The sequence below is a fragment of the Lacerta agilis genome, chromosome 7 (assembly GCF_009819535.1).
Source record: "Lacerta agilis isolate rLacAgi1 chromosome 7, rLacAgi1.pri, whole genome shotgun sequence".
Classification (NCBI taxonomy): domain Eukaryota; kingdom Metazoa; phylum Chordata; class Lepidosauria; order Squamata; family Lacertidae; genus Lacerta; species Lacerta agilis.
The window spans coordinates 45,995,535-46,018,934 of NC_046318.1; the positions used below are offsets into that span (position 1 = coordinate 45,995,535).

Here is a 23,400-nt window from a genome sequence, read left to right on the forward strand (position 1 = left end):
AAATTTCCTCTGCTGTTTTCTAAACCTTAAGGTTGCATTTGAGGGCTGCACGGCTGAAAAGGGTAGATCCTGTCAGGAGTGAGACAGCAGCAAATCACACTGAGTAAGTGAAGTTAACTACTTATTAGAAGAAACAGGATCCACACAGGAGTGCCAGGCCGAATGAGTACAGAAACTCTTCTTCAGTAGGCCTTGTCCCTACAAGGCAGCTGTGGAGACTGAAGGCCCTAAGTGCCCTGCTCTCTTGGGTTTTTCTCAAGCAATCTGAAACTTCACCTGTGGGTCTGTCTCTGCTCCTCCCACTTCATGCCTCTTTTTTCCTGGGGAGACCATGGGGGAGGGGGATCTTGTTGCAGCAGGAGAGGGGGACACCTGTGCTTCTTCACCCACTTTCCTGATCTCTGTCTCTTGGCCTCACACATCCCACTTTCCTGGTTCCACTTCTATTTCTGATTCAGGACTTCTCCCTGTCACAGACTCTTCCTCCTCACCAAGCCATGTTACCTCTTCAGCTTCCAACACCTCCTCCCCCTCAGTCTTCTCCCTCTTGACCACTCATTGTCGTCCCACCACCAATCCCCGGGCTCTGAGATTTCTTCCCTTGGGGGTTCCCAGGCTGGTTCCTTCCACCATTCCTCTGTATCCAACCAGTCCATGACAATACCTCAATATTTTCACCGGAGTCCAATTGTGTCTTTTTTGTAATGTTTGAAAAACATTAAGGAATCCAACAGCACATAAGAAGCACACCTGAGAACATCACAATGGTTGCTCCTTTACATGCATTTGATGGGCTTTTTCAGACGCAGTTAAACATTACAGAAATGACACGGTGGGTACCATAGTAGAAATAAAGGGGAAATAGACCCTTAGGGTCTAACCAGGTGTGGCTATCAGGTGCTGGTACTGCCCCAGCAGTGTCCAATAAGAACAACAACATTATGTGCGCGCATATTTTGAAGAGGGGGGGGGAACCAATTGCCAGAAAGACAGGGGTTGCCAGCAGCCATATATTCACCTGACTTCAGGTCCATGAAATATAATAAGGAATGAGAACTACAATTTTTTTTCTATTTTCAAAACTCCTATTTTTGTTTGTGCTACTCATCAAGTCACTGGTACCTCTCCGATTTCCCTGACCTTCATACACTATCTTTCGCCCCTTGCATCCATATTTTATTTCATATTTTTACTGCAAACAGAAATAGAACTCTTATAATTCAAGTTATTATGTTTGGTGTTTGATGCTGAAACCAAGAGCAAGAAGGAATGCGATATCCCTGAAGCTTACACAGAATTAGATGGTCACAGCAGTTTGGTGGAGAAACATGCCATTCTATTTTACAAGTCACAAGGGTAGGCTCAGAAGCAAAAGAATGCTAGAGTTCCTCTAGCTGCTCAGGAGTTTATTTTAAGCAAATGCTGCTTAACCCATACGAGCTGAAAACATTTATCATGGTGTCAGTGATGTGTTTAAAATCATCACCATCATCCCTTCCCAATATTAGCTCACTCTTACTTGGAAGAATCTACATTCTCCCCTAAGCAATTTTCTGTGTGTCACTTTAGGACAGTGTTTTTCAACCACTGTTCCGCGGCACACTAGTGTGCCGCGAGATGTTGCCTGGTGTGCCGTGGGAAAAAATCCAGCCAGAATATCAGCTTTGTGTTCAGCCAAACAGGCCCTGGTTGCACACTGAATAAAGTATTTTATAATTTTTCATATTTCTGTTTACTTACTATTTCATAATAAAGTAATTATAAAATACTTTCTTTGTGTTTATTTGATTCCTATTCAAGAGAATTACTTTATATATAGTCAATATAGGCACAGAGTTAATTTTTTTAACATTTTCTAATGGTGGTGTGCCTCGTGATTTTTTTCATGAAACAAGTGTGCCTTTGCCCAAAAAAGGTTGAAAAACACTGCTTTAGGATACAAACTGTGCTGTCCTTTTTGACTTGTCATAGCGCTTGTGCAAAACTGAATGGAATTAGGGCAACGAAACCAAATCACACCACAAAAGGAGAACCTTTAAAGAAAAATATCCAATAGTTTGTTTATGTAAAACACATGTAGCTTTTCAAAGCAGATGGAGACAAATTACTTTCAGGAGTAAACTGGTCTAAGACTGCAAAGGAAAAATGTATCCAATGCCTAGTTTAAAGAAACTTGATAGATAACAGTGGATCAGTAGTAGAACGAGTGGTTTAACTTTTTTTAGAAGGAGTAAGCTACACCCACTGAAACTTAGGCCCCAAAGCTGCGGGTGTAGAGGCACATTGCCAATAAGAGGAGTAAAGGAAATGAATTGTGCACATTCCTCCATTAGCTGCACCATCCATCTCAAACTCATTTATAGAATTTGCAGCTAGCTATTTCATTCATTCATTCATATACTTATCCTGCTCCAAGAAACTCAAGGTGGTGTTATGTGGTTCTCCCATCCCATTTTATCTTTGCAACAACCCTGTGAGGTAGGTTACGCTGAGGGAGAGTGACTTGCCCAAAGTCCCCTTGTGATCTTCATGACAGGGTGGGAAATTTGAACCCTGGTCTCCCAGGACAGGTTCTGGATCTAAGCCCTGGAAAGCACAGAGGTGAAGAGTTGCTGGTGATAACATGAGTGTAGGCATCATGTTTTGTCCCCATGTACATCAGCACCTCTGCATGAGCACAGCCCTGCTGAGAAATCAAAGGTGAGTGGGGCAGGAGCACATCAAGGTCATCATATATGAACCAACCCCCTACTAATTATGTTAGCTCCTTAATTCCCGAGCCAGAGATATTGTTCTATATAGCAAGGGTGGGGGACCTGTGATCCTTCAGATGTTGCAGGAATGCAACTCCTATCAGCCCATCAGCACGACCAATTGCTCGGGATGATGGAAGTTGTAGTCCAACAACTTTTTGAAGGTCACAGGGCTGATGTCCTTGCCCTGAAGGAAAGTAATACAAGTTAGCATTTAAAAATCAAACAAGCAAAAAACAGAAGTAGTAGTAGTTCAGTAGAGATGAATAATTTTGCTAATAAATTCACAAAATTGCTTTCATGTTAAAAGAATCCTTTTCCTGCTAAGGTTTCAGTCTGGCCAGGAAGCCAATTGTGTGAAAGAAAAGCTGTTAAGTTGCAAGGTGCACTTTTATAGTCAGTGGGTCACCAACACTTGTCTGGAAAGAGCAGGCTCTTTGATAAATCCTAATTTATAAAAGGCCAAAGTGCTTAGGATTCATACGGAATCGCATTATGCTGCCATCTGTTATTTGCAACTGTTAGAGACAATGGATCATGCACTTTCCCCAGGCTCTCTCACACTACATAGAGAGCGATGCAGGTAGCGTTTTGCTATACTAGCAAGAAGATTATTAGTACTCAGACACTTTAAATAAATCCAGGTTAATTGAGAATGAACAGTGCATCTGTTCCGGTCTGCTTTCAGACTACTTCGATTTTTCTGGTTTCTTGCAGCGAAGGAGAGCCCCCCCCCCTACAATGCATAGAGAAAATGCTTTAGCATTATGGATGACTTTTCAGTGATTGTACATTATGTGTAATGCACACAATAGGTATTTGTTCGCAATGAACCGCTAAGCAGTGAGCCTCAGTTCAGCAACAGCCGCTGCCTAGTACCACAATTCAGTCACAGTCCGAGAAATCTATGATGTCAGTTGCTTTAATAGGCCAGGCTGACGTGCCTGGCACTGACTCCCAGACATGAAGCGCTTCTGGTTTCCATGGGGAGGACTGCTGACTGAGGTATTCCAACCACACTTCCTACCAGCATTCTCCAGATCAAGGCGTGCATGCACACATACACATCTGAGCAAACATTGAACAGTATGACATAACCCGACACCATAGGTGTTTTCAATGCCTTCCTTTTAAAAGCATCAGGAGTCCCAAATTCATTACGGATTGAAACAGCCATTCAATTAAAACAGTTCCTTCCCCAGTGTAATTAATATTTCTGGGATCCAAGGGCTGTATCTGGTCTCCTTTACCAATGATTTTGAAAGGTGGCTGGAGGAGAGTTGGGTTGCTACAAAAATTTACAAACAGGGGAAATAACCCCAGTGAAGACAAAGTTGTAAGGGGAGAGGAGAGGAGGCCATGCTTCAGAGAGTGAACAAAGGATAAGGCAGCCTCTCGAGTAACCTGGTCCTAATATATATATGACTTTATATTTGAGTAGCAGAATCTTGAACTTGGCCCAGTAGGAGACTAGCAAGTAAGGAGCTAGCAATGTAGCCGGTACAGAATGCAGCCTCCAGATCAAGCTTAAGGGTAGCCCCACATACAGTAGATTACATTGCAGATATCCATCCTTGAAGTTCCCTGTGCGTGTGAGCCAAACTATCCTGATTTTAGCCACCGAGGAAATGGGTGCCTCTAGTGACAGAACTAGATCTAGGAGTTCGTCCAAACTATGCACCTGTTCCTTCAGGTTGCTTTCAGAATCATACTTGAGAAAGGAGGAAATGTTATGAAGGAGTGTCTGATAACAAGGAGTAGAAAAGACAAATGATTCCAGGAAGAGACTTCAGAGTTTGTGAATGAAAGAACACGCAAGGGTAGAAATGTGAGGAGCAAGCAAGGGAACCGAACAGACTTATTAAAAAGGGGGGGGGGGAATTGGAGCAGAGTCTTGGGTTCAAAGCATTCTGACACATCTGGGGTACACAGATGTACTAGGCTCTGAAGTAGAGTGGACAAGTAGAAGGAAGGAATCCATCTTCAGCAATCTCCAGCACTTTTCCAGAAACGGAAGAGCAGAAAAGTGGATGCATTTGCTCCATTTTCCAATGTGACCACCCTGGAAACACTTGGAAGAAAGCAGGGACTATGTAAGAGCACACATATTCCTAGTTCACCCCCAGAATATGGCAAGGGAGAGTGGGGGGAGGGGAAGAGTAGCCTCAAGGGGGTAATTTCTAGTTCTATAATTTTATGCCCAAAGTTGGAAATGACTATGGAGGAAGAGATAATGGAGAGGTAGACACCTACAGATTACATAATAGGGGATTATATTTAATAGCAGTGTTAAATGCTTGAAAACACTATGGCAAGCAAACAGACAAATGTAGAAGCAAGATTGGCTGGTTTTCTTTTTCCAGGACTAAGACAATCCTAGCCAGCTGGAGCCCAGCTGTTGGGTCTCACTCTTCCTCCCTCTTCCTCCCACACATGCACAGATCCTCCCTTCTTGTTCTTTTATGCTTGGCTGTTAAGTGATCCTTGCAGGAAGCGACCTTGGCTCACACAATTAGTTCCCTGCCAAGTTTTTGCCCTGACCCAAATATTATTCATTTGGCACAGTGATTACCCTCCTCTTCTCACTAGGAAGCTTCAGACCCAAAGCAATATACATGCATACGAATCTGCAGCGGAAGCATGGCGATGCTGAAATAAAACACTGAATTCCTGTGTCCATAGCCAGCACCCCCCCAAAAAAAGGCAGAAAGATTTGCCCCCTACTTAACATTCTGCCCTATAGCATTTTCTAAGCAGAAAAGCTTCAAGGTTCTAGCCTGCCTGGAAATCTATTGCTTAGGAATGCCAAAAACCTGCCTAATCCCCTCCCCCAAAAAACATTAAAATGCTGTCCATAAAACACTCCTCCACACCAATACATGTGTGGACAAACATCTGTCTTTCCCCCATGACTGCTAAGCTTACTCAGGAGTCTTTGGCAAGTGACTTTATCAAAAGCTTTTTGAAAGTCCAGATCACACAGCACCCACTAGATCACCCCTAGGCTTATCATTTTTGCAGAAGCTATGCCAATTCTTCTTCAGCAAGATTTGTTCTTAAATGCTTGGTACTTTTATTTTTAATAATGTTTTCCACAAGTTTTCCCAGAATGGACAAAGCACATCCAATTACTATTGATGCCATTGCCAAATGGTGCCTCCTACACCCAGACTGGACAGCCCATTCAGAAGGATAATATGGCTGATGACGTCAAAAGCCACAAGACATCCAAGAGAATCAGCACCCCCACATCCCCCTCTCAGGAAAGGTCATCTCATAGGGCACCCAAGGCAGCTTATTAACTTGCTTGCATTTTGGTGTAACAGGCTTCTGTTGCATGGGCAAATACAAATAATCAGAATTAATGATATGATTACTGGTGTACAGATAAATAGAAAGATGGCTATCATATCTCATCTCTGTCTCTTCTTATCTATGCTAAACATACGCAACTCCCTCCAAAGTTCCTCTAAGGCTTGGTTTCCAGACCCTTTATCATCTTAGTTGCCTTCTTCTGCACATGTTCCAGCTTCTCAATAGCCTCCTTCAATTGTGGTGCCTAGAACTAGAGAGTACTCCAGGTATGGTCTGACCAAGGCAGAATGGAGCCAGTGTGGTGTAGTGGTTAAGAGTGGTAGACTCGTAATCTGGGGAACCGGGTTCGTGTCTCCGCTCCTCCACATGCAGCTGCTGGGTGACCTTGGGCCAGTCACACTTCTTTGAAGTTTCTCAGCCCCACTCACCTCACAGAGTGTTGGTTGTGGGGGAGGAAGGGAAAGGAGAATGTGAACCGCTTTGAGACTCCTTCGGGTAGTGAAAAGCGGGATATCAAATCCAAACTCTTCTTCTTCTTCTTCTACTATTACTTCCCTTGATCTAGACACCGTAGCACAGTGCGCCCAAAGTAGTAGTCCAATCCTTTTAGAAACTAGCTCAGCTGACAAAACTAGTAAAAACATTCTATGATTCATTGCAGCTCAACTGCTTCACTCATCAAAGTAGCATTCAAGTTTAGCCAAGTACAGGGGAAAACTTGGAAAATATTCAGAAAAGCAACATGTTAGGACATGTGCTGATCCATGTTATTTCCACTGCACTCAGAGGCACTGTGCATCTATCACTCTCCGTACAACACAAAGAAGTAAGCTATATTCTTTAGGGTTTTTTTTTAAATTAAAGAATAGATAAGTTTCCATCACCAATTTGAAAAAAACTAAAGGGTTTCAAGAAGAGCTGTAGGAAGATCAATGCCCTAACAGTAGTTCCAGCTGCTCTTGTAGTCTGAAGGAATTGCAACACACCGTAGTGTTTTCTTTGTAAACAAGGAATTGCAACACACCGTAGTGTGTTTCTTTGTAAATAAGGCAGAATAGTTCCCCTCACTTAAAACCAATACTTTGAACAACTGATCTCACTGAAGTGTGATGCCGCGGTGGTACTCTTCATTGCAAAGAAGTAGGAAGAGAGCTAGATGCCTTGTGACAGAGCATGCCCCCATCTGGCAGAAAGCCCAGATACCATGGGATGGCTCCAAGCTTGTTCTCAAATTATATTTGAGGGTTATAGAAGTCTGAACATTATGTGTTTTAAAAGATTTAAGGGGCTGGTGTTTTTTTTAGTGTATGCACTCTAAGATCCAACATACAGAGAGATCTAGGAGATGGTTCTGGGGAAGAACTTCCTTCTCTTCCCCTCTAGCAGCTCTTTAAGATAAAGAAGCAGATCACCTGGCGCTCGCTGTAGTCCCCACCACCATGGCAGTCAGATTTCAAGGCACTTGAATGCCACGATGGAAGAACCTGGACTTCACATGTAGCCACTTTGCACTCACTTTGAATAATGCAGCAATAACCCACTTTGAGGGTTGTTATTTTACAGTCAAACAGTATATAAACTGTACGAAATATATTAAATAAAATGTTATACCAAAGATGGTTAAAGTAAGTTTGCTCAGGCTTATCCCAACTAGTTGACTCATCCATTTCATTTGGATTTTATGTATATTTTAATAAATTTGGGTTTGTATGTTAATGTTTTATCTTCACTGGAATTTTATACTTTAAGATCCTTACATGGGAAGTGGTCTGTCTATACATTAATAAAAACAAACAAACTGGGCAACAATATTATCAACTCCTTGCTCCCCCTTCTGGATTTAGAACTTGTATCCCTTCAAAGTTTGTCACAAGATGCCTGCATGCAAGACACATATTCTCTCACCTCTTCCTAGAGCAGCATCCATCAACCACAGGCACTGCATATATCCATGTTGAAGCTCTACATGGGTATAATTTCTGCTTTTCTGAGGCAAGCAGAAAAAGGGCATGACTGCTCTTTCAAGAGGTCAACCACACTCAAATCCCTAAGATGGGCACACACAAGCCGGAAAATGCTTAAGTCAATCCACCCCATTTTCAACCTTGAGCTGGATCAGGAAACAAAGTTCAGTTCTTTCAGAAAGCATATTGAGTAGTAAGTGTTCCTTTAATCGTTTCGTAACGTGGTTAACACCCTGGCACAGAATTTTACTCTTTAATGATGACAGACTTGGCATCACTAACCCTGGGAAAAGACACTGTGTGCTGTCAAACAAGAGCAAACTCTTGCCTTTGAACTTCTGCAATATTTACTCTTTTGCATATATCCCATATATACTTCACATTAAGCACAATACTTTTGATCTTATTTCCACATGGGTTTATGAGTTATTATATGTAGTGGCTGGTCTTTTTTAAATCATTCTAAACTGAAGTGGGTAGAGCCTCAATTTCTAGATTCCATTCATGGATTTGTATCTGCACCACAAAGCAAAGCTATTTAGACTAATAACTTCTCCAAAGAATCTCGCTAACTGTAGCAGAAGAAAACCAGCACTCACACAGCTATCATAACCAGGGGACTTCAGGAAAGGCCATGGCAATCAATGTTTTACAACTATTTTCTGCTGATGGTGTAGATGTGGTTTGGGAAACAAAAGGAAAGAAATGTTACAAGTGGAATGTATGCAGAAACCACGTAACAAATATACCACACTAGTAACTGCTTTGAATGAGTTCCCCGTAGTAATTGTATTTTATAATGCAGGGGATTAAGATTCAGAAACTGAAGATAGGAAGAGAAAATGCCTCTAATGTGGAAGATGAAGTTGCTTTTTATACTACTCATCTGAATTGCACTTCTGTATTGCTTTTTAGTTTCTCTGCAGAATCACTAAATTCATAAATGAGTTGTTTGGGTGAGAGAGAGCACATTATGACACAAGTAACGTTATCAGATAGTGATCAAATTATAAAGGCCCTCAGAGGTACTCTTTAAATTGCAGTTAAAGTCTAATAGTCTCTCAAGAAAAAGCCTGCCAACTGATCCATAGAGCCACTGTGTACATAGTAGGAAACTGGCCTCTGATTGCCCCACAATAGATGTAACTGTGGGAAATTTCAGTACTCTAAAATGCTAATAGGATTTATTGTTGCCAGTTGTGTTCCTAAATACCACTTTTTATTTAAAGGCGGTCAACATGGTGCCCTCCAGATGTTGTTGGACTACAACTCCCATCACTATTGACTACTGGCCATGTTGGCTGGCGCTGATTGGAGTTATAGTCCAACAACATCTGGAGGACAATAGGTTGGGGAAGGCTACCCCAGGTCCCCATCCCTTCAGCCCCTACCCTATTATTATTTTTCCTTTATAAGGAGAGGGAATAATATATATTTCACATAATGCTGAAAACAGGAGGTTACTATTTAGGAATGAGTGGGAGAGTTCATATGATCATAACTCAGTGTGGTAAGTCGTGCTATGAATGTGCTTATAACCCCTCCTTAAATGCAATCCTTCAATTATAGTTTCCCATTTTGTCTGAACTATCGTTAATTATAATTAATGGAAGACTTCCTGCTCCGTTCACTTGCTTGCACAATGGGAGGATCAAAGGGCTGCCTAGGTGACTCTGAGGCTCATTTCTATCTTGTCTTCATAAGCAGATACATGACTGCCCCAACACACTCATTGTTGCAGGCCAAGGGACCTTTTGGAACAGTGAAGCAAAAGGACAATGTTTTGATTAGAATTGCAGTCTTGACCCAGTTTTAAAAAGATACAAGAGAAAGGAAGCTTAAATTTAACTAAGGAAATTTCAAATTATAGCTGTCACTTTATTTTTATTTATTTTTAAAACCCTGCACTGAAAAGGGGCTTGGTGAGCCTTGAACAGAGGGCGAAAGAGAAATGAAAAAAAGTCCCCAGGAAAAGCAACAGACTGGCCACAACTATTTATTCCAGACAACAGGGAACTCTTAGAACTCAGCAGAAAGGGAAGGCATGCATGAACTTGCAACGATGTCATAGGTTAGACTAAACAATAGTTGTTTACAAGAGAAAATAAGTTTTAAAAAAATGATCCTGATTGGCATCCGTTCCAAGTCCACATGCTTATTCAGAAGCACGTAGCACTGCTGCCAGGAACAGGCATAAGAAGGCTATCATGTGGCTCAGTACATTTTCAGGCACGATGTAGTTGGGTACCTGATCTTTTTTCAAAACAACTCTGGAGGACTGTTTTGCATGAGACTTGTATCACTTTTCTCCAGCAGTTAATGAAGCTTTCCTAGTTAAAATCACAATTTAGCAGTTTATACTGGTGTGTATCATCAGCTTGTAGGAACAAAATTCAGCTCCTTTTCTGCACTTGTTTTGTTAAAGTAATAGTCACCTTTGCTGTCAATTTTGCTTTCCTTTGCCAAGCAAACGAATTGGTGGGCAACTCAGTCACCCTTTATTTTGCAGTTCAGAGTCAAAGCCACACTTACCAGCATAATGCACAGGGATTTCTATCTTCGGCCCTATGACGTAATGTCCCTCCTCCAGACTATGAGCTGTAATTGTGGTCCACTGTCGGCATGAATGAATCAAAAGGTAATCACTCTCTCTAAGACCTTCTATAGCTTCTCCTACAAAAAAAAAGAGAGCAAACAATCAATACCATAATCAACATGTAGAATACTTTCAGATACCACATACAATGCTTGAGCTAATATATTATAGCATATTATAGTATAGTGGCCAACAGGTGGATCTGTGAGTCATGAAATCCCAGGTGCAAATCTAATCTCTGCAATGAATTTAGTATGTGGTCTCAGACAAACAGCTGTCTCAGCTTTTGCACTGCATCTGTATCGTGGATCAATACAGTGCCAAATTCGCACAGGGTTACAGCAAGATTTATTGAACTTAATGCAAACATATATATTACAATGATACTGTTACTTTTTAGTTCTGGCCTATTGTCATTGCCATTTCAATGTCTGGCAAGCAGGGCAAATCCATCCATCTTTTACTTCAAGGCTACTATTATTCTGGATCCACCTGAATGCACATTATATGCTGAAATAACCTATGTTAACACAAAAAAACAGAATCATCTCGATAAATCATGGCAAAGTCAAGCAGATTCCTAACTTTAGTTTGGAAGGAACAAAGCAGGCTGACGCAGGCCTAAATTAGTTGAAATTGTAACTTAGGCTGGAGCCAACCCCATATAATCAGAAACAAGCTATCCTGTCACAATGTTTTATAATTCTTTTAATGTTTCTCTGCTGGAATGGGGCAGAATGGATCAAGATGTGTTAGTAGAACTGAGACCAAAATAAATTTATTAATACCGGTACTTCAATTTGGCACTGGTTTTATGTAGACATGTTTTATGATTTCAGGAGGAAATTTACTGCATTTCCCATCCTCTCCCAACCCATCCCGAATTCCTGCTTTCTGATTCAAGCCAATCCTTTTGTTGTGAAACACCTACTGGTGCTATAGCACAATGTAATTTTGATGCTTTGTAATCCCTCCTGTCTGGGAACCAGGTCACTGAATATTGCGCTTGTGGTGATTCTGCGTGACTTGTACCTCCTTCCTACTCTCCCTTCTTGGGTGGCACACTTGTAAAGTGCAGTTCAGGGTGGACACCCATCTGCCTACACGTAAGCACACTTTCTCTGCTATAGGCAGTGGAAAAATCCAGGATATGAATACCAAGGAGATTCACACTTTGCTACACGATTCTTCTCTTTGGATGCTAGGGAAGCACATCCAGTGAGGTTTCCCTTTATACCCAATATTCTTTCTGCATCCAGATTGGTGAAGCGTTTTTCTGCCCGTAGAAAGAAGTATGCTGCCATGGCTCCTATGAATGCAGTTTCCCCAAGACTTTCCTATTGTTCAAAACTGATGAAACTTGCTAAGACAGCAGGACAATCAATAAGCACCATCATCAACTGACTTATTTTGGTCCTCTCTGCCATGCATCTTTATTTCCTTTATTTTACCTCCAACCCTGGAAATGGTTTGAATGTGTTCCGTATTATTGTATGTGGAGCTAAACCAGATCTGGGCCTAGTTAAAACATGACAGGAGACCGCCTAAGAACCTGTGCAACCTCAAAACTTTTAAAAGAAAAAGGAAGTTATTCAGACCACAAAATGCATCTGTTCAGACAGGCATTTTAGACGATGTCTGTGAGTGAGTTTGGCTATTTTTGATGCTGTTGGTGAACTGTTTTCATTGACACAGTATGATTTTAAATGATGTTTAAATTACTGTTTTTTAAATCATTTTCTTATGTACACCCTGGAACCCTATGGGCTAAGACGTGGCTTATAAATATAAACAATGCATCAATAATACAACAGGCGAGTCATATACTCCTCACATCTTACAATGCAGGCAGGTAAAAGACAGCTTTTTGTTATTTTTAAAAGAAACCTCAGTAATGCCCATTTCTGTTTTAATCTTTCTATAAACCTCAGGAATCTTTATTCTTAGCAAACTAGTCTGAGCATAATCAATTGTTTAATGTGGAGCAGCACACTGATAAGCACTCCCTTTTTCAAAATGGCTATTTCTACATTCATCTGCTATTATCAAGTATGAATATATTACCAAAACCATTTACATCTCTGATATCTCAGACATCCTCAAATCTTTCATATGAATACATTCAATGTGACATTTAATTACTGGTTTTTTAACTCAGACATATGGCTCATGCACTTCAATACATGTTTTTATAGTCAGTGAGAAATAGCACTTCTTGCCTACAGGCTGTTGTGCAATGATTCAACTAGCTACTGGCATTTTGCTAGCACTCAAACATGGAAGTGCAAACACTACAATATTTCTCTGTGTTCTCCTGAAAGTTCATTATTTGGATTTTGGAAATCTTTTTAGAACATAGACAAGCTCAGGAATTGCTAAGCGATAACACAAACACAGATTGCATGGTTTGTAAAAAGTGGAGGAAAAAACCATCCCAGAATGCCCTGTGCCAAAAAAACGATGTGGCCCTTGTAGTGCATGTATAATGATTTCTCAAAGTTTGATTACCACACATAATTAAAACTGGACAGGAACAGAGGGGGTGTTGATGTGCTAATATTACAAAAGCTCGTTAGTAATGCATTCGTTAAGATGGCATCTAGCAGTACCATTTGCCAGCAACCATTCTCTCCAAGTACAAAATGCACACTGCATTTGTTAATTAGAGGGAGGCAACCAGAGCAGAAACCTATTTTCTAAGAATCCTATAACCAACAGTCTCAGTCTCTGCTTCTGCCCTACAAATCCATAAACATTCCATCAATCTGGGAAGGGGAGACGACATAAATATGTTCTTCCCCCAAATCAATGGGATAAAAATGGAGCTGTGGATATGATCCTATTATAAGCTGCAAGACAACCCAAGAACACAATGCCAATTCAGTATTTGAACACTCACTATGGAGGAACTTCAGGGAATCTTTTTTTTTTTAAACCAAGCTAAAGACAAGCACTGTAATTCCCAAGCCAACAAATACAGGAATACTGATAGAGAAAGATGTTGCCTTTACACTTCTAGAAACAAAGCTCAAAGGCACTGCCTCATTGCTCTAGTATGGAAGCAAGTGATAACAGACCTATTTCTCCATTCATAATGATGAAATTTTCTATGCCTACATAGGAATGAAATCAGCAGATGTGAAATACATCCCACTCCGGCTCATTTAATTGTACTCCCACATAGTTTGGCATATGATCTTTGAGGGAAGCTATAGCAAGGAAGAATGCAATGTGGTTCCTTCAAAGGAAGAAATAGTAGGCTAATGAGGTCACTCTGACAATCTCTCTCTCTCTCTCTCTCTCTCTCTCTCTCTCTCTCTGCAAAGGCCCTGCAAAAGGGGGGGCAGCTGAGTACACTTGCCCTGGGCCTCAGAAAGCTAAGCTGGCTGCGGCCCCCAACCTCTGGGGGACACCTCTCCTTGGGGCAGGTGGGTGGGACAGCTCAGAGACCAGGGACAGCAACAGCAGCAGCTGCCTGGAGGACTCCCAAGGAGAAGGGAAGAGGAGAGGAGGCTGAGGGAACACTCCACAAGGGAGGGTGTTTGAAAAAGGGTGAGGGGCTGCCAGCTCTGCAGGCAAGGGCTGACATAACTGGGCTCCTAAGCCTCACAGGCATGCCGCAGAAAGAATGTAATTGATTAAGGGAGCCATAGACTCAAAAAGGTTGAAAACCTTTGATATAAGGGGTGGGTGTGAGGGGGACTGGTTGGTCAAGATGAACCTTGGAAAAATGTTACCTTGACCCTAATGGGCCATGCACCAGCTTCCAAGGGAAACTGCATTATGCTTATGAAACACCCTGCATTTCCAACCACCAACCAACCATTCCCAACACCTAGAGGAACTTCCAGCTTAGCCTCTAACACAGAGTGAAACCAAGAGTTGCTGTGGGAGAAGGTGAGTTTGGCACATACAAGGAAAAACTTACAGCATCTAAAAATTTCAGATCATGGCTGCAAAGTGTTTTCTAATTACAGTGAGCCAGGCAGAACTAGAGCCAATGTATTTGAAAGGTGCCAAATATAGAGTGACATTAAGCTCATTTCCCCCCACCATAAAAAGTAGTTTTACTTACAAAAATAAGAAAACAAGTGACTCATTCACTCACAGAAATACGTTGCAGTATGTGATATAAGCCTACCAAAAGCTGATTTTTTAATTTAAAAAATGCTCACAAAAATGGTGACTGTGATAAGTGCCTATAATAAGGAACTTCTTTCCATTCCTCCTGCCTTTGAACAGACAACATCCATGCTCCACTTTCTGTAGCTCTCACAGCTACCTAAGCTGCTTTGCAGCAACACACATTTGTATTCCCTCTTTCCTCTTAAACAAATTCAGTTCTATGCATTCCTGTCTGGTTTTTTTTTGCCTTCTCTCCATATTTGGAATTTTAATTTTACTACCCTTTAGCCATTACCAAAGAGTTGCCAACCTAGCTTAAATACTGCCTGTATAATCAACTTTTTATTTCAGTAACAACCTGCACATTAATCCATTTTTTTGCCATTTGCAATTGTTTATAAACTTTGATCTGCTGTCTGATTACTACATCCCACGGCATAAGTGTAATGCAAGTATAATATGCCCTGTGAAATGTGCATAACTGTGTGTTTCTCCTCAATGCACATATGTTTGTCATGTACTCATGCATCTCTTCAACACATGTAAATGAGGCCACACAGTAAGAGCTTGGAGTCTAGCTTTAAGGCAGCACAATGTGCAAAACAAGTTTATTGTTTACATGGTATGGAAGTAAAGATGGATGTCTGAACCTAAAAGTTCCATGCTTTTTGGTGCATGGTTGATTTTGTAAGCACCTTTGCTTAAAACATTTTTCAAACCCTTCAAATGATATTTGTGGTTTCAGGAGTGTGATTATGTCACTATAACATTCAACCAGACTTCTTTTGCTGGGATTGCCTACGATTCTTTGAAATTGTTATTCGTCATGGACACTTGGGATAACAGGATAACACTGGAGAATAAGAGCCAGTTATTGTGCACGTTGACCATCTTTGGTCAACAATATCTGAAGCCTCAAAATTAACAGACTGTGTACTTATGGTTCAAAAACATCACAGTGTCACAGCACATTACGAATACTGTGAATTGTCCCTCCAAGCTCAGAGACAGCGAACTTCATGTCAATTAAGAGACAAGGAGATCACTGGCATTCTATAATAATTTTAAAGGCTGTCCATTGGTTGGATTGACTTTAACCTCAACAGAGCAGCAAGAGGAACGAATAAAATTTCACTGTGGAGAAAAGCTGCTGTCAATGCCAAGCGCTTTGTCCCTTTCAGCCACCCTGAGGAGAAAGTTCTGCATCAAGATGAGCTTTCTTGGTATGAGGGCCACTCAACAGCATTTGGGGGGGGGGGCTATGAACGGACACAGTTTTACATTCTTACAGTATATTAGCGGTGATCCTGTTTCACAATTTGACATTCAGAGAGAAGCAGAGGAGCACAATACATTCGGCCAAAGCAAATGCATATTCTTTGTTCTTTTTTAATACTACTGAGCAATGTAACTGAATTCTACAAAGGCAACTAAGATGACATTTAAAGGGGGTCTGTGTTGTGTGCTGCAAATAACTCTGCCGACTTGAACAAGACAAAAGTGACCCGTGTTTTTTTTTCCTTTTTCCACTTTATTTGAGATGGCAGCCAGCCAGCTAGACGTCTTTACACTCCACTAGCAAAATTTACTACAGTGCTGAAATAATTCCTGTATTGTAGCAGCATAGTAGTATATCACCATTTATACTCTGTTTGTTAGATGTCACAAGAGCCTTTTTAATATAAACATTCATTTTTTGCTTACAATCCTGACACCTACTGTGCTTCAGATACAAAAAGGAACTGAAGCTTTTAGCTAACAGCTGGAGCACATGTGCAGATTAAAACAGCCTTCTTTTTTATCCAAGAACCAAACAATGTTAATTTTCTGATCAATAGAACTTCACAAATATTTTATTTATGATGCATGGCTACTATTGTCATACCTCCTTCAATAGTAAGAAACTTCCTTCAAAGCTTTTCTCCCCCTAGTCAGTAGAAAGATGAAAGAAACGTCTCCTAAGATTTTTTGTACTTTGGTTTGGTCATCTAGTCCAATCCCCTGTAATGCAGGAATTACAGCTAAGAATAAAGTACGCAATTCCAAAGGCTGGACAACCTAGAAATGAATGTGGGTGGGTGGAACCTCGGTTATTGCTTCCTTTATAAATATATTCACAATACTTTAGTACTGCTAGCTAAAGAGCTGCCAGATGTTTTTAAGTTCTATCCTCCCCTTGCAGGACTAATAGCTTGTATAAGGCTTTTCCAACCAACTGATTCTTCCAGAGGGGAACTAGGACCATGAATACTGACTCATAAGCCAGCCAGCCCTTGAAGGGGCTCATCTTGCTGGTAAGCATAGCAATAACTCTCATGCTACAAAGCCCTGGTAATAACAAGACTTGCAGTGATTCAGATCTAAATGAGTGCTAAGGTAAACCATACATTTTGCAATGAATGGAGCATTCTTTTCTTGCAAAGTAAAGTCATGGCACACAATAGGAAAGGTGGGACAGAGGAAGGAAAACATTTTGTCTAAGAAGAGCTAGTTTTGAACACTACAGCTCCTACATCTTTTTTAGATAAAGTGTGCAGGCTGTCACAAAAGAGAGAAATCAACCCAAATGTTGCCATACGTGACTAAAGGAGAAGTAAATAACCTGCAGTTCTTCAGATGCCAACCCCATCTCCCATCAGCTCCAGCCAGCATGGCCAGTGGTCGGGGATTATGGGAGTTGTAGTCAAACATCTGGAGGGCTAAAGGTTCACAGCTCCTGCACTCAAGGCGCAGGACCCTAATACTGAAACATTGGTCAGCTTTCTTCCAATGAGAATGCACTGAATACCAAATGACTTTATGCTTCCCTCTCCAATTAATTGGATGTTTTCATGTGACAGTAATTCATAGGAATCAGTGAATTCCCTATGGCTTCTGCAAATGAGCGCCCACACAGAAGCTTGGCAGCAGGAGGTAGCATGGGTTGGACAGCTGCCACTCTCCTTCATCTTTCCCTCCGATGCTACAACCTCACTTATTGCTCCCACATCCTCTTTCCCTCTGCTTTGTGTGGACAAGTCCCACCAACTCATTTGTTCACTCTGAGAGCAGAAGGATGAAAGGATGATGTATTAGAGCTCAGGCTTCCTGGTGCCCACTGCAGTGAATGTGGAGAGGGGGATGCTCAGGGGTATGGAAACCTTGAACCAGCCCTGAAGATGAACACAGAACAGGATGTGTAATAGCTGGGAAGCACACGTTCTGTCTTTATTTGTCTCACAATTCAGTTCTGGAAGCAGAAGAAACTATAAACCTTATGCTCCCCAGTAGAAAGTAATTTCTCTCTCTCTAATGCAGCTGATTTACCTTCTGAAATGCTTCCCCCCTCCCAGTTATGAAGAGGTGGGTTGGCTAGCAGCAGACCCAAACTCCTCATTTAGGTGGACCTACATTAGAAGGAAACTTTGGCTCAAAAGACAGCCAATATATTCAAAGTTCTCTAACTGCAAGTCATACAGAACTTTGTTTTGTTTTGTTTTTTAAAATCACAACACATATCCTATTTTTTAAGTTTTTGCAGTCTGTTTGTGCAATGGGTAAAAGCTCCAATACAATTAATTACCAAACATATTGAAAAATTTCCCTCCATGTGAATGCTGAACTAATTTGGAGAGCCTGACAGAGGGATAATTTGATTTGGCTAGAGGCCAGGGAAACAGAAGGGGGGGGGGAACGCAGCAGTTGGACAGCATTTTCTGTTCTTATTTTGCATTTTAGGAAGAACTGACCCCTTGAACAGAAGTTCAGAGAAGGTTCAAAGTCAGATGTAAACCAGCATAAAAGTTACATCAAATTTTCAGGCATTGTTCAAGTTCTTTGAGTTGTTATACAGTTTAGTAATGCCATATTTCAACTAAGGGGTATGAAAAAGCTGCTAACTTTTAAAATGACAGATTAGATTTACTTCCTATTTGCTACTTACTAGACAAGATCAGCTTTATATCAATTGCTGTTAACTGAACTTGTGTTAAATCAAGGGGGCGGGGGCGGGTTAAATACCATATGGTTGACAGTTATTTCACATAGTATACCTGTTTCTGAAATTTCACACACTGAGCAAAGCAACAGATTTTAACACATTTAATTAGAAGATAGTGCTTTGACAAGAAAAAAGAATTTTTTCTTGTGTAGTAACTTATTTAATGTCCAGCAAAAAAAACCCAAACACACACCTTTTAAATATGTGGTTCTATTAAGCCAAAGGTTGGCAATGTGGCATGTGTGAGCATAGTGGTCTCCTTGAGGATTCCATCTGGCACTGACAGAGCCTCTGAAATCCACACCATGCACGATTTTAAAAATCTCTACCCCACCCCTCTTACCTGGCTCTTCCTGCTAAAAAGTAAAAAGCTCCAAACATGGATGTAGCCAAGGGGGGGGGGCAGGGGGAGCAGATGCCCCCCAAATCAACAAAAGTCAATAAAAATACATAGCTAACTGAGGTTCTGCACCCCCCTGGGCTCTAAATGCTTCAGTTTCTCTTTGTAGTGAAGGCATTCCAGTCCCTGACTCATTTTGGCTGCAGCTTTACCACTTCTAGGATACCTCATTCAAGATGGGAGGTACTCAGGAATAAACCAACTTTACAACAGTCTTTAGCATCAATTATGATCCGATCCCTGACAATGAGCAAACTGTTCAAAAGTGCCTCCCACCAGCCCTCTGCAAATGGGGGTTAACTGAGTTCACAAACACCCTTTTATTCAACAGGTGGTAGCAATGGCTCCCACACAGAGGATATATTGTACAGGATGGCATGATGCAAGATGCAATGATAGGAGTGTCGGATTAGATCTGGGGAGACTGATTCAAATCCAACTTGGCCATGAAGCCTGAACGGGATCTTGGTCCAGTCACCAGCTCTCAGCCTAACCTACTTCACCATGATGTTGTGAGGATAACATGAGAAGGGACCATGTACCCTGTCTTAAACTGCTGGGAGGACAAGTGGGATAGAAATGTAACAAATAAAAATAATGCGGTTCGACCACACACACCACAAAAAAACCTTTGCTTAACCTAAAGTCTGCTGGGTTTTGCTCAAGGTCAGTTTTTAACTGCTCTTCTACCACTTTTCAGCGCCCAACTTAGAAGGCGTGAAAAGGGGACTATACAAATTCTGAAGTAAAAGGCTATTAAATGTGACTGCTCTGCTCATCATGGTTGTCATACTACCTCTAGGATGCTATACCAGTGAAAACAACAGTGGGAGAGAGCTCTTTGGAGGAAGAGTCACAGCTCAGCAGCAGAGCATTTCCTTTGTGCACAGAAGATCCTGGGTTCAATCCCTGGCACTTCCAGGCAGGGCTGGGAATGTCCCCTGCCTCAACCCCTGGACAACTGATGCCAGTTCATGTAGACAAAGCCAAGCTAGATGACCAATGGTGTAACTCGGCTATGTTCCTTTTGTCTTCCTGCTTGTGAAATTCCCTGCTTAGTCACCGTGGGAGGGAAAATTCAGGACTAGTTGAGGCCTTTGGTCTGATTCCACTGGGGCTCTTTTTATGATCAGCCTGAATCCTACTGGTTAAGATTAAGGTTAAATATTGGAGAAATCCAATTATTGACAGGTATATCCTGGTCCCCCTTATCAAACTGAGGCCCTGCCCAGGCTAACAAAGGATTCAGACCAAAGTTCTAGTACTATCTGCAGACACATCCTCCTGAGAATTTTAATTGAGCCTTTAGACCTGCCTACTCTATAAGGATTTCCCTACTGGCCAACTACAGTTCAGCTCTGCCACTTACTCATTTAGGCTTTCCTGACTAGAGTATATGTGCTGGGAAATGGTTTAGACCTCATTGACAATTATTTCCATTAGGGGATGCTATTAACCTGACGTGTTGCTTTGGCATATTGCAGAAAGGCTGCTATATGACTGTTGCAGAGGCAGGATAATATTAACACAGATTTCTCACTGCATTAAATTGATGTAAAATATTAACATGTGATTTTTTTTAATGGAAGTTCGAATCTAGACAGTTTCAGTGGGGGAGCTGGAATCCTTTGGGGAGGAAGAGCAGGATATAAGATCAATTTAAATAAATAAATTGGTTTTTAGGGTGTGTTCTGAGCTCTCACATGCCCACTATGTGCCCTGATACACAAACGTTTAGGGGAGATGCACACCTTATGTTTAAAGCACACTCAGTACACATGACTGTTCTACACCATAAATTCAAAGCACACCCAACACACATTTAAAGCACATTACCTCCTCCAAAGAACATTGGGAACTATAGTTTACCCCTCACAGAGCTACATTTCCCAGCGCCCTTAACAAATTACAGTTCCTGATGTTCTCAAGGGGTGTGTGTCATATGCTTTAAATGTACCAGTATGTTGGGTGTGCTTTAAATATCTGGTGTTGACCTGCCCTTTCAATTTGTTGCTTCCAGCAAAGAGTAGGGGAGAAGCAAAGTGGAGACTTTCAGCAGCCTGCACTAACACATTGCACCCTGGTGCTAGACCACAGTTAAACATTAACTATGGTTTGACATTACATGCAAACTAGGCCATTAACAATTCATTGTGGGAAGTTGCTTAATATATTTTGGAAATGTTTAGTATGCCTCAAGGAGAGTGAAGAAAATAGAGAGGCTTTAACTTGGGAGAAGGACTGAATTCACAATCATACCACCTTCGTATTACACATGGCAGGATGCCATATTGTATTGCTTCCCACTAATTTATCTATTACCGAAGCAGGAAGTTAACACAATACAGCATATTGGATTGCACACTATCGAACATAAAGCAATGCCGCCACACTGAAAGCTATAATCACATCCTTTGCCCATATCTGATTGTCTGTCAAAACACACTGAGGCAAATTTATTCTCAGCCTAACAGCCTATTCACATCTACTTTGCAAGTACTGGGTTCAGTGGGACTTACTCTAGATATGTTTGTATAGGATTGCAGCATAAGACCTCAGACTAAACTGCCGGGAACAATCTGGCACTGAGAGCAATAAGGCACTGAACAAGTGGAGGCTCCTCCTCTTCTCTATTCAATTATACAATACAAAGAAAACCATTTATAAAAGCTATGCTTATTATTATTTCTTATTTTTATTAATCACTCTTTTCACAAAAGTAACTCAAAGCAACTTACAGAAAATATTAATTAAGCAATATTAAGCTTTATAAAATATTGCCCAGTGTATAAATCAAACAACTCAACCAGATGCTGTAGAATCACCATCACCACCATCATCTAAAGACGGGCCCTGACTGTGGGCTTACAGACTGTAAGACAAGAAAAAAGCAAGAAAATAATTAAGGAACAAATCGGAGAGAAAGGCCTCTGTAACAGTGGGAACTACTGCAGAGAGAAATCTTCAAAAGCCACTCAAGCTAATGGGAGCTTTGGGGAGGGAGTGATGGGACCGTGGCCTGTGAGGAAAGGGTTGAAAGGTTCTCCCCACGGTCTTTATCAATGGCTATTTATAGTAGTGTTCTGTTTCAGAGAGATGCATGACATCAAACCATGGATTTGACGCCACATGTAGTTTGGCCCTGGGCATATTGTCCCCTTATAACATGCTAAATAATACCTTTGGAAGATGACCTGAACTTCTTGTATGTGGACGAATAGGACTTTACAACACAATAATAACTGGTCTCTCTCTCTTTCTAAACAGCAGCCATCTCCCATTGCAGATATTAAAAAGATCAGTTTAACCAGAGGTCACAAGTCATAGCTGCCTGCCTTACAACATCCTCTTGTAATAGCCTTTCTACTTCTCAAGTGCAACATAGTTCTCTCTCTTTCTCTCAGCCTTGAACAATGCACACTTATATTGCCAATAAGGGAAAAGCACTTTCCTCCAAGGCTCTTTTCATTCCTGAAAATGAACTTTACAAGAACTCAAAGGGAACCGTCAAAACCGAACTAAAATATATGTGTGTGTGACTCATACCAGAATGGTGCTATTCTCAGTTATGTTTATATGTACTTAAACGTATTTCTTTTATTTTTGGCCAGGGGGTTCTTGTGGCAGCTTGTAATAAGGCTAAAAACTAATGAAAAATTCATTCACTTAGAACAAGCACCATCACCTAACCGAACCAACAATTCATATTTACGCCCCTAATGAAGTTTTATACTTTTGCAAACCTGCAAGCAACTGTTGCAAGCTGGGTATAGGCAACAGGGGCTCAGCTCACTGCCGATATACAGAAATGAGATTCCCCCCCGCCCCCCAGGAAACAATATATACCAGGGAAAGACAGCAGACCACACCAGGTCAAAATGCTTTCAAAAAGTAATTTTTCAGAAATGCTTTATCTTGGGAAGCAGCAGCAACAGTATTCCAAACTGTCAACAGACTGAGCTGTATGTTTCTTCTTACATCCCGTTAGTGAACAGCACGCATAACATGTACCCAACATACAGGACTCTGTACACATAATTGTGAATGGTGTACTAGATATTCCCCATGGCCCTTGAAGTTAGCTTTCTCTTAATGAAACTAGTACCTACACAGCCTACAGTTATTCTTCATCAACTTGGCAATGACCCCAATTCACCTCCTCAAAAAAACAAAACAGAAAAACGTGCCTACTTCCATGTCAGTATTATGGCCTCATTACGCAGCCTCCTGCCCAGTTCAGACCTACCAAATCTCTCCAGTGATTTGCC

General features: G+C 41.2%; 1 protein-coding gene across 4 annotated transcripts in view; it reads right to left on the reverse strand.

Annotated features, from left to right (window-relative positions):
- The window catches only part of GAREM1 (GRB2 associated regulator of MAPK1 subtype 1), a 70,268-nt gene that overhangs the window by 40,868 nt on the left and 6,000 nt on the right, over positions 1-23,400 (reverse strand). For 3 of the 4 annotated variants that reach the window (XM_033155111.1, XM_033155109.1, XM_033155108.1), the window contains exon 2: positions 10,565-10,705. Coding sequence is in view for 3 of the 4 variants with exons in the window: in XM_033155109.1 (XP_033011000.1) it covers positions 10,565-10,705 (141 nt within the window). In the remaining variant the exon portion in view is untranslated. Of the gene's footprint in view, positions 1-10,564; positions 10,706-23,400 lie in introns of those variants that run through there. The other variant, XM_033155112.1, reaches the window with a different exon arrangement.